The sequence below is a fragment of the Protomyctophum parallelum genome (genome assembly GCF_964188405.1).
Source record: "Protomyctophum parallelum genome assembly, chromosome: 16".
Lineage (NCBI taxonomy): Eukaryota > Metazoa > Chordata > Actinopteri > Myctophiformes > Myctophidae > Protomyctophum > Protomyctophum parallelum.
Window position 1 is genome coordinate 31,811,323 of NC_139711.1, and position 12,159 is coordinate 31,823,481.

At 43.1% G+C, this 12,159-nt stretch overlaps 1 protein-coding gene across 2 annotated transcripts in view; it reads right to left on the minus strand.

Moving 5' to 3' along the window:
* The window catches only part of dock2 (dedicator of cytokinesis 2), a 156,951-nt gene that overhangs the window by 19,076 nt on the left and 125,716 nt on the right, over positions 1–12,159 (minus strand). For both annotated transcript variants that reach the window (XM_083785077.1, XM_083785076.1), the window contains exons 27-34: positions 11,405–11,503; positions 10,000–10,094; positions 6,180–6,258; positions 5,239–5,339; positions 4,806–4,864; positions 3,581–3,729; positions 2,282–2,367; positions 1,806–1,968 (exon numbers count right to left, since the gene is read on the minus strand). In XM_083785077.1, the coding sequence (XP_083641203.1) occupies positions 1,806–1,968; positions 2,282–2,367; positions 3,581–3,729; positions 4,806–4,864; positions 5,239–5,339; positions 6,180–6,258; positions 10,000–10,094; positions 11,405–11,503 (831 nt within the window). The remainder of the gene's footprint in view (positions 1–1,805; positions 1,969–2,281; positions 2,368–3,580; positions 3,730–4,805; positions 4,865–5,238; positions 5,340–6,179; positions 6,259–9,999; positions 10,095–11,404; positions 11,504–12,159) is intronic.

Genomic DNA, 12,159 nt, shown 5'->3' on the forward strand with positions numbered 1-12,159 from the left:
AGCTCACAGCTCCTAACTGTTGTGACTTGTGAGTTTGTAAACACTTGGATGACCTGCAATGAAGTCAGGCACTGAAGATATTGGGCTTGGTCCAAACACCTTATAACTTATAAACACATTAATACCGAATGATATATTGCAATGATATTGCTCTGGCCTCCAGCACCACCATAAGGAATCTGGCCCTGAGAGTTATCTTTGATCAGGATAAGTCCTTAACTCCCACTGGGATCACATTTCAAGGACTGCCATTTTTCACCTACTGTAACATTGCAAAACAAACACGTACTCTGTCTCAAAAAGATGCAGAAATACGAGTTCATGCATTTGTTGCAAAGCCTGTAATGGTATGCCTGGCCGGGCATTGGACAATATGGACAACATAAAATGTCACAATATTTTGTTCATTTAAGGTTAGTGAACCAATAGGGAGGCTACTTTGATCCACCCCTATTATGCCAAGAAAAGCTTGGGTACTTTCAGGCTACCTAAACTAAGACTAGCATATAATTAACTTAAGGACACTGTACTGAAGACAGATTATGGGCCTGGCAGTGGCTGATGAAACATGAAGTTAATAGCAAAACAGCATAAAATTGGTGCTGATCCATCCAACGGATTGCAAGATTAGCCCCAGACAGACAGATAGACCATGTTCTAGAAGGCTAGGCTCCTACAAGGTCACGTCGTAAAGACAAAAAGCAAATGTAGGAAAAGTGATCCATGATCCAAGGGCCTGACCGGAGATCATGGTCTCAATCAACCTCTCTGTTCAGTCAGGGTGGGTGGGATCATAGCCTTCAGCACTTCAACTCTCTGAAGTTTGACAGTATAAATACAGCAGACTAAAAAACAAAACAAAAAAATCAATTTTAGTGCTAAAGAAAAGAAGCCATTTGCAGTACAGCTTTTAGCCTAGAGCATAGCATGCCATGTCCAACACATATCGTCGTTAAAAGTGGAAACCTTTTATTTCTGAAACTGTTACTTTTTAAGAAATTAAATAATAAACTGTTGCATCCAATGTTGTATAACAAAGTATGAGCCAAATTATTTGTGGCATTCTAGGTTAGCCAAGTGACTGTGTGTGTGCATATAGGAAATGTGATGCTAGACAGACAGACAGACAGACAGACAGACAGACAGACAGACAGACAGACAGACAGACAGACAGACAGACAGACAGACAGACAGACAGACAGACAGACAGACAGACAGACAGACAGACAGACAGACAGACAGACAGACAGACAGACAGACAGACAGAGCAAAAAGATTAAATGTGGAGATACAAGGTTTCTGCCTAACAGGGACGACCTTGAAACATGACCATTCACCTCCATCACCAGTAACATACTGTAACAATTGGATGCCTTCAGTTTAAGATAGGCTACTTGTAAAATAATATGACATGGCAAACGGATGGCTGCTCTGATGGATTACTTCAACTCAACAGCCTATGAGCACAATTATTTTCCTACGTCTCCTATACGCCTATATATTTAGTTCATTTTGGCAGTTAATTTGAGACGAGTCGTGTATAGCAAAGTCCTGAGTAGTTTAAATTAGGATTTTGCTATGTGGTCTGACTAAGAATTAGTGTAATAGCACAGCTTATTACGACCCATAACTCTGGGAAGATCAAGGAGACTTGAAGAGACATACTTCAGTGAGCCCACCAGACTTACCACACAGCAAAATCCCCAGTACTAATTCAAGTTATTAAGCCTGTATCTGTGGCAGGCTGCATGGGTAGACTCTGGCCGGTCAGAGTATTATGTTCCAGGTGGAGAGGCACGACTTACCAGGAGATTGACGGTGCAGCACATGCGATTGTTGCGGCTATCGTCACTCATCACCGTACCACGGTAGTCAAGGAGTCGCTCGAGGAGTCCCTTGACCAGGGCAACAAAGTGTTCCACCTCTGACCTCAGCTGGGGCTGCATCTCAGCAGCACAGTCCAGCAGGCTGGCGGAGGAACAGCAACATGTCACCAAGAACAATAGCATCACTGGTATGTCACTTTGAGTGAGAACACATCAACCCTGCTGTGCCTATTTTGGGTCAAATTCTCAATTTACTCGAAAAGTGTTTTTACTTTACTGTAGTACTTAAGTAGATAAATACTCTCATACTGACTTGCACTTAAATAGATCCGTTACAAAAGTACACTATGCAGATCCCTGATGGCATACTGCAGACTGTGAATGCATTGTAGGTAGCACATTCTAAGCACTGTTGCTGGCTGCTGTGTGGAGCAGGAATTGTGATCAGGACCTACATGGTTTTGAGCAGCTGCATGTATCTCTCATCCCCTTCTCCTCCTTCCACCTCATGGTCCAGCTTCAGAATGATCTCATTCTCAAACTGCATAAAGACAAATGGACAGGCAGGGAGAGAAAGACAAGAGAATGAGTTTGTGTTTGAGAGTGATTATTGAGTCTGGAACTGCACCTCCCGAAATCCGAGCAAGGAAGCTGCCATGCTTATATAATTTCGATAAACAGGATCGATGCCGGACATTTACGACCGTCTTTTAGGCTAGACTGCCTAAGTATAAAGTTACCTTTGAACAGCCACTGTCTGCAACGACCGCTGAGTTGCTTGTCATGAAAATCCACTTTAAAACGGTGTAATCGATTGTTGTAGTGTGAAAAAATATTCCGATCACAACAACAGACCGGACGGGGCAGCCGCGCACTGCTAGGCAGCTTTCCCATTCAGTATTTAAGTCCAACGTCATTTTGTGAATCTTTTTACAATGACGTTATTTTTCAGAAAGGAAGCCATTGAGGGTTAAAATGGGTCTTAATGCTTCCAACTCGAGTAGAATTATTAATGTTCTGTACAAGTGTCCATGACAAATAAAATATATGATGTGGAGACAATAAAGACTATTATTATCATTATTATTGAAGGTGGTAACAGTCCATTTGCTGAGTACAATATTTCGGGGGCATATTTAGAATGTGTGCAGGCTTGAGTATGTTGAATCTAGTTTGCAATTGATGAGGATTTAGTTGACACAATGAAATAAAATGGCGTTAGTATTCCGTGTGGGGCAGACGGCCTTTCTGCTATGACGTCATCAAAACGTGTCTCATATCCCATTCTGTCTGGTGGATTTCCCGTATGACTTCAAACTGATTTAAAACGTGGATTAAACAATGAAAACATAACTCGAGCAACTCGCGAATCACAGGGAAAGTGTTAATTTGCACGATTGCAAAGACAAAACGGAAGTGGGGAGGACGCTTCACTTCCACTTTATTGCTTGCTCATGATCAGAGCTTCTGTTCTCCAGACTGTATGAGAGGCAACAGTCTGGTCACGCAAGACTAGTGAGAGTGAGACAGAGAGGATGGTGGAGTGGGGTGGGGAGAAATATCAATCACACAAATCTAATCAATCCAGATGTGTTAATTTAATGTGCGTTGTCACAGGTAATGGATTTGCAACCATGCTTGTTTAACAGTATAAGTGTGTGTGTGTGTGTGTGTGTGTGTGTGTGTGTGTGTGTGTGTGTGTGTGTGTGTGTGTGTGTGTGTGTGTGCGTGCGTGCATATGCATGCATGCTGACCTTGTGGAAGTTTCCTGAGTGCATGTGTTCGCAGAGAATCATGTCAAAGAAGATAGGAATGGTGGCTCTTCTCAGCTCCTCTTCTGGTATGAGTGTCATCTCCAGAATGGGTCCAACCATTCCAGGGATGAAACAGATCTTATGACTGCCTACAACGCACGCACGCACAACAACACAAGGAAGCTGATGAACCCCGTTATTTGTGGAAGCCCATTTTGACCACCACTTAAACCCTCTTGTTAAGGTGCGTTCAGGTGTACGATTACTGTACATACAAAGTCAATGCAACGACAAGAAATTGTTCGAACGGGTGCGGCACGAACAGGGCGACTGTTTGGTTTTATTCATCCAGCCAACTGAAACCTAAAATGACCTAAAAACTATATACAAACCCTTTGCAAAGACATAGGAACTAACTTTGATGCTCATGAATGATATACTGTAGTAGCAGGACAGGAATATTGTTAAATATATTGAACCAGCGATCTATCTTCTGTGAACGAGCTGGTCCATTTGGTTATACTGCATGCCAAAGTTAAATTACGGTGTCTACAGCCAATCGGCATGCGACACGAGCGAAGGGACTTTTGTATATGCTGACCTGCACGACCAAAGTGAAGCGATTGAAGTGACTGGAAACAAATATATATCTTCAGGTTTGAACGAAGCTTTAGTTCCTCCTGTTTTCACTCTAGTCTACAGTACACACACACACTTTAGTATGTAGAGCAAATAATAGCCCATCTGCAAGCTCAAATCACTTGTAGATCTCCTATTTAGAATGAATGCTAGCTCCAGGGTAGGGATGCTAGGGTTAATTATACATAATGTGCCTTTTTCGTCTCACAATTCAAACTTTATAATTATACATCAAGGAAAGGAAGGAAGGAAGCACTGCACTAGTATACAGCGTTACATTTGAAAATGAAGGGAGGACATTTGCTTAACCACTTAAACCTTAAGCACTACAGCATATCTACCCTGTTAATAGCCAATCGGATGCCACAATGTGATACATTATAAGCTATCATCATGCATCAACATCATCAAATTCCGTGCTCAGCCAATCAAACCATTACATTCCGTGGTACACAACCACACAAAGCTGGGCATAGGAGGGACTAGCGCCCCTCAAAAACTCAGTTCTGAGTTATGATGTTGCAATTGAAAGAAATAAACTGAACTCGGATATGGGGATATCCGATGCGGATATGAATTTACTCACCTAGCTTGTACCAAATGTCTCGTATGGCAAAACCAATGAGTCTCCTCATATCACCATACCTGAGAGAGAGAGAGAGAGGGGGGGGGGGGGGGGGGAGAAGTACATTAAGAATGAAAAAGAGATGCTCTTTGGTTTACGAGGCTGGTGTACAGAAGCAATCGATACTATCTGAACGCCTCAACCTAAACGCCCCAATGAGAGGAAATACTGCTGAAATAATCCACTACAGAATGAAATCAAATCATAAGGTGAAAACATTGACACTAGATTGGGTTTAAAAGGCAGTAAGGGTAAACTATGATGTTGTTAATGCCACAATACATTAGAGAGAGATAGAGAAAGATAGAGAGAGAGAGAGAGAGAGAGAGAGAGAGAGAGAGAGAGAGAGAAAGAGAAGGCAATGCAGAAGAATTATACGGTTGTCCATTCTTACTTGGCCAGGATCTTGTTCCTCTTGGCCAGCGAGAAATGCTGAAGCTGCAAAGATTCCTGGGTAATAAACGCCACCGCCAAGTGGAAGTAGTTATTCCACAACTAGACACAGAGAGAGAGAGAGAGAGAGAGAGAGAGAGATGAGAGAATGTCAATACAGTTTATACAGTATTCAGGTGATGTGAGTATGAGACTTCACATACAGGCGTATACATACCATGCCTTACCCACAGGATTAACCACAATCCGTGAATTACGCATTTAGGATCTTCAACTATCCGTAAACGGTATCTTGCGGCCACGCAACCCACTATACATTATGCCGATCCTATATATATATATATACTAAATGAAAACTGGAACCTCATAGATTACACAGAACTTTACATTAAAAAAAATCTACAGAATTGAGCGAAGGAAAGCTTAATGAAATGACGAGTGTTCTGTGAAACAAACGGCACAGCGGGGTGGGGGGGGGTTGGGCAGCACAAAGTCCCTGCTTTATTGCGAGTGAGACTGTGTTGGTGGTGTATTGGATGATAGATAACGGAGCTACTAGAGGACACACAAAACAACCCTCTGTATCAAATATACATTTATTTTAAGGCAGCGAAGCTCGCTATTCCACGAGCCATATCTGCAAGGCAACATTGTACTGGGCATAATGGGTAAGGGATAATGGATTGCGCAGTCTTCTCTTAAAGGCAATGGCATGTGGCACGGTGATTGGTTTCATTATTGTAACGCCCAAACCACACCTATGCATAATGTAACGGGTAGTGGAGGTGTTTTAGGGATTTAGGCTTGGGTACAAGATAGCAATTTTTACAGGGTAACGCCTCTTACGCAATGCTAAATCCCCAAATTAAGGATTTAGTGGTCTGACGCAAGATAGGGCCCCCAGTGTACACAGACACATACCTACAGACACACTGTACTAACCTGCACTTCAAAATCATCATTATTGAGGAACTTGCGATTCATAGTCTCAGCATAGGTGTTGATGGCTCTCAGGAACACTCTATAGGACAAATGTGAACGCACGCACACAACACACACACACACACACACACACACACAAACACACACACACACACACACACACACACACACACACACACACACACACACACACACACACACACACACACACACACACACACACACACACACACACACACACACACACACGCGCGCAAACAAAGTAGCACTGAATGAAATGATATGGAACATAATGATTGGGATAGTTCATGTGGCAATTCCACAGTCAGCAGTTTGTTTTCCAGTTCAGTTTAAAAACTAGATAAGATTGAAAACAGGCAAAACAGCTGCAGATAATCACATTAATAATGGGTGTGTTAGATTTAGGTGTTCCTAGGGCCGTGGGTGTGCCGATGTGGAATAGTCTGCATAGACAGCAGTCAACAGCAGAGTGATGTAGAGAGAGAGTGCTGACAATGGAAGTCCAGTCGCCAACTTCATGTTGCAGTGCCGTCAAAACCCCACAAAGGGATGCTCCTTTCAAGTCACAATACCAACTTTAATGAGCCAGCATTGCATTGTTTAAAAAATAGTTAAGTTAAGTTAGGTGGTTTCTGCACGCCAGCAGAGATATTATGTCTGAGTCATAGTGAACTCTATGGTTATGTCTGAATCACAGTCTGCTCGCCCGCCCGCCCACCATTAGCAAATTTTAACATTGTATATATAGGCTGCTGCCACGTCTGACATATCTGAATCACATGTGTGACTGTAGACTAATGATATGGTCACACATCTACGTCACCCATGTCATACTCGTAGTCAGAAGCATCCATTTCCCGTATTATCTTGCGGGGGTGTAGACAGCGCCGTTGGCAGGAGCGCCGGTTTTCCGGTATGTAGTTTGTTTGACTGGCATTGGAGGGTTGTCTCATAGAAAGAAAACTACAAGCTAAATGGCTGGCAAGTAGGGTCAACGCACAGTGCTTCTGTCCTATTGGTCACAGCTCGGTCAAGGTCCATCCATGTTTAACCCAAATGTATTGAGTATATACTGGCTTTAGACAAACATACAGGCAGGCAAACACATCATAATTGCAATTACACAAACCTACACACGCACGCACGCACAAATGCACGCATGCATGCATGCATGCATGCACGCACGCACGCAAGCACGCACAATATCTAATTGTTCAGTCCCAGACTTGGTCTCAGCTCCATTATCTCTCTGACGTATTTGTCTGCCCATAGTTATGTCATGTGTCCTATTGAGGGGACACAACCGGTCCTATTGAGGGGACACAACCGGTCCTATTGAGGGGACACAACCGGTCCTATTGAGGGGACACAACCGGTCCTATTGAGGGGACACAACCGGTCCTATTGAGGGGACACAACCGGTCCTATTGAGGGGACACAACCGGTCCTATTGAGGGGACACAGCCGCTCCTATTGAGGGGACACAACCGGTCCTATTGAGGGGACACAACCGGTCCTATTGAGGGGACACAACCGGTCCTATTGAGGGGACACAGCCGCTCCTATTGAGGGGACACAACCAGTCCTATTGAGGGGACACAGCCGGTCCTATTGAGGGGACACAACCGGTCCTATTGAGGGGACACAGCCGGTCCTATTGAGGGGACACAGCCGGTGTCTTATACAGTTGTATCTCTCTGGGCCATGCAGGAATTTCATTTTCAATGGCAAACAAGACTTCACACGCATTGTGAATGAATTGTGAATGAATATATAGGTGGCCTGGTGGAAGGTAACTACGTACATTTAGTGATGTACTTAAGTTACAGTTGGCCTTTTACTTTACTTGAGTATTTCAACTTAGTAGTTACTTTGCAGGTTTAGAATCAATTATGACCTATTTTATATACTTTGGCAAAAATAGCAGTTCTACAATTCACACGCATTGCGATGCGTTGTGAGCTTGTAGAACATTTTTGAAAAATGTACAGATTTTGAAATATGTGTGAGCTCCATTCACGATGGGTACTTTGGTACTGTAAGTATATTGTGTACTTTATTATGTACTTTTATTTAAGTTAAATCCATTCAAGGTCCATCCATGTTTAACCCAAATGTATTGAGTATATACTGGCTTTAGACAAACATACAGGCAGGCAAACACATCATAATTGCAATTACACAAACCTACACACGCACGCACGCACAAATGCACGCATGCATGCATGCATGCATGCACGCACGCACGCAAGCACGCACAATATCTAATTGTTCAGTCCCAGACTTGGTCTCAGCTCCATTATCTCTCTGACGTATTTGTCTGCCCATAGTTATGTCATGTGTCCTATTGAGGGGACACAACCGGTCCTATTGAGGGGACACAACCGGTCCTATTGAGGGGACACAACCGGTCCTATTGAGGGGACACAACCGGTCCTATTGAGGGGACACAACCGGTCCTATTGAGGGGACACAACCGGTCCTATTGAGGGGACACAACCGGTCCTATTGAGGGGACACAGCCGCTCCTATTGAGGGGACACAACCGGTCCTATTGAGGGGACACAACCGGTCCTATTGAGGGGACACAACCGGTCCTATTGAGGGGACACAGCCGCTCCTATTGAGGGGACACAACCAGTCCTATTGAGGGGACACAGCCGGTCCTATTGAGGGGACACAACCGGTCCTATTGAGGGGACACAGCCGGTCCTATTGAGGGGACACAGCCGGTGTCTTATACAGTTGTATCTCTCTGGGCCATGCAGGAATTTCATTTTCAATGGCAAACAAGACTTCACACGCATTGTGAATGAATTGTGAATGAATATATAGGTGGCCTGGTGGAAGGTAACTACGTACATTTAGTGATGTACTTAAGTTACAGTTGGCCTTTTACTTTACTTGAGTATTTCAACTTAGTAGTTACTTTGCAGGTTTAGAATCAATTATGACCTATTTTATATACTTTGGCAAAAATAGCAGTTCTACAATTCACACGCATTGCGATGCGTTGTGAGCTTGTAGAACATTTTTGAAAAATGTACAGATTTTGAAATATGTGTGAGCTCCATTCACGATGGGTACTTTGGTACTGTAAGTATATTGTGTACTTTATTATGTACTTTTATTTAAGTTAAATGTTGTATACATACTTCTACTGAATATGGCCAGTGTGGATTTCCTGTCAGGGTTCATCTTACAATCTTACAAGCAGACGAAAGATAAAGTGCTCTGAATTTATCTCATGTCAGGGGGCATGAGCACTTCCACTTCCAATCTGGCTTGAAAGTGATGAGAGTTGTTATGCAATGTTTTTTAAATCTTCCTGACAAACACTGAGTTCAAGGACGGATTGTCTAGGAATTATCTTCTGGCCTGGACCATTATCTGCGGCTGGCAGACTCAGACAGAAATAATATCGTCTGTCAATGGATTGGCTCATTCAGCAGTAAAGAGCAAAAACATCCCTGTCAAATATATCTACGTGTTTATGTTGCCAGTGTCAATAATTGGTCCGCGGGGAACGGCTATTGGGAAACCGTCGGGCCTGCACGTCTGTGGCTGTTGATAGGGTGCATTTGTGATGCAACGCACTCATACAGTGTGAATATAATATGCACTATTCCATGGCTGACAGGCAGGGAGGGAGAGGGAATAGTAGGGACTCGGGAGACACACGCTACACACTGTGTGCGTGCGTGTGTCCGTGCGACCGTGCGTGCGTCCGTGCGTGCGTGCGTGTGCGTGTGTGTGTGTGTGTGTGTATGTGTGTGTGTTTGCAGATCCAGTACAGTACCTATTCTGTACCATGATCATAGCCATCCAGTCAGATGGATAGACATGTTTCCCTATCAGGTCTTTGAACAGCAGGAAGGTTTCCATCAGGAAGTCCTGCAATATAAAAAAAAACAGAAAAGCTTGTGTTACAATGTTTGATGTGTTTCAGAATTAAGAAAAGCCATTAAGTCACCTGAGGCCGATTCTACAATGTCTTCTAAATCCCGAAGTTTTTCTGAAAAACTCATGTTTCTATGTCAGTGGTTCTTAAACTTTTTTATGTAAATGGCCCCCACAATTATATCTATTTGGCCTCCGACCCCATCTCAAAATGTTTTGTTCCAGGGACCCCAGATGGAAAGAGTTGAGTTAAAAAAGATTTTCACAAAACTCAACAGAATGTATCCAAATGTGAATCCAGCCTGCGACAGATGTGGCCAGTCGCCGGCCACTCTAGCTCATATGTTCTGGCATTGCACTAAACTAACATCATATTGGCAAAGTATATTTAAATCACTGTCAGACATTGTTGGAAGACCTTTTGACCCGGATCCACTGACAGCAGTTATGGGAGTCAGGGGGCCCGGGGTCAAACTGTCTACTTTCCAATATAACATGGTAAAATATGTGACCCTACTGGCTCGCAGACTGATACTGTTGAATTGGAAACAAGCACAGGTTCCGATTCACACTTCACTTATGAGAGATGTTATGCACTACTTACAATTGGAAAAGATTAAGTTTGAATTGAGAGGGAGTGAAGTTTGAGAGCAAGAGTGTCTGTCCTGTTGTCTGTTTTGTTTGTCTGTTCACACTTGTCATTGTTTAACTGTTTTTTGTTTTTTCATGTTTATCACATTTATGTCTTTTTTATTATGTATTGTATGTGGAACATTTACATTGCTTGTCATTTTTTTCATTTTATATAACTGAACTACTATATCATTGTCGATAATATTCTGATGTTGTCATACAAAAAATGCCTAATAAAAACAGTATTAAAAATAAATAAAGAAATCACACATTTTCCTGAGTTTCAAAAATAGCAGATGGGTTAATGTAGTCAAATGTGAAGAAAAGGTTATACATATCAGGCCAAAGCGGAAGTCTAGCCTGTCCCACGCCTATTTTCCTTCAAATCGCATATCCCGACCATCGTGAGGGTTCGACAAGCAACGTCTATTTTAAGGTACAGTAGACAGGATTCAGCAGTTATAACACCTCTGTTGCATATGGTGTGTTATTTCCATATAAGGCAGCATTAATGCAGTTTTCAATATTGTAATGCAATGGTTGCCTCCAAGAATGTATTTAGTGGGAAAAATGTACCGTAACTAAGGAAAACACATGAATAATAGTGGCTGTAATAAAATTATTTCACAATTTGTTTTGTATGTGGGGTGTGTGTACTTGTGCGTTCTTACCACAAGGTCGGCGCTGCTGTTGAAGGTCTCTATGTATAATGAATAGTGGCGGTCATCCATCTGACTGAGGATTGCTGTCATACAGGCCACGACTCTGGACTGGAATAACACAGACACAGACACAGATACAGAGAGAAAGACAGTTAGATGGAGAGAGACACACACACACATGGAGGGACAGATGGAGACAGGAAGGGACAGACAGATAGAAGGGGGTGCGCACGCTTATCCGACACACCAAAGGTCCGAAATCACCCGTCGCTCCCGACATGCGTTGGTCTGACATGCGTTGCTCCGTGCTTGCGTTGAGGGTTAGGTTAGGGTTTTGGGTAGGTTGTCGCTTGTCCGTCTAATGACAGTCAGACTATTAGTATGTCGGAACTAAAGCCTGTACCCGATAGAAAATGGTAGCGAGAGATAGGTAGACAGATGGAGCGAGATAGACACAGTTAGGGTGAGGAACTGTAGAAAAAGACAAACAATGTGAGAGAGAGACAGCGACACACAGAGGGAGAGATAGACACAGGGAGACATATACAGTGGTAGAGACAGACACAGACAGAGGTAGAACACTACTCAGTTGTGCAACATGCTGACTTATGCCACCATGTACTGTACCACTCTGCTTTTGAACTTTCATTTGGCTGTGGCTGAGCGGTACATACAATTCTAATAGCAAATGGCAAACAATGTGACCCACTGCAGTAACTAGGCAGAGAAGAGAAGAGAGAAGAGAAGAGAAGAGAAGAGAAGAG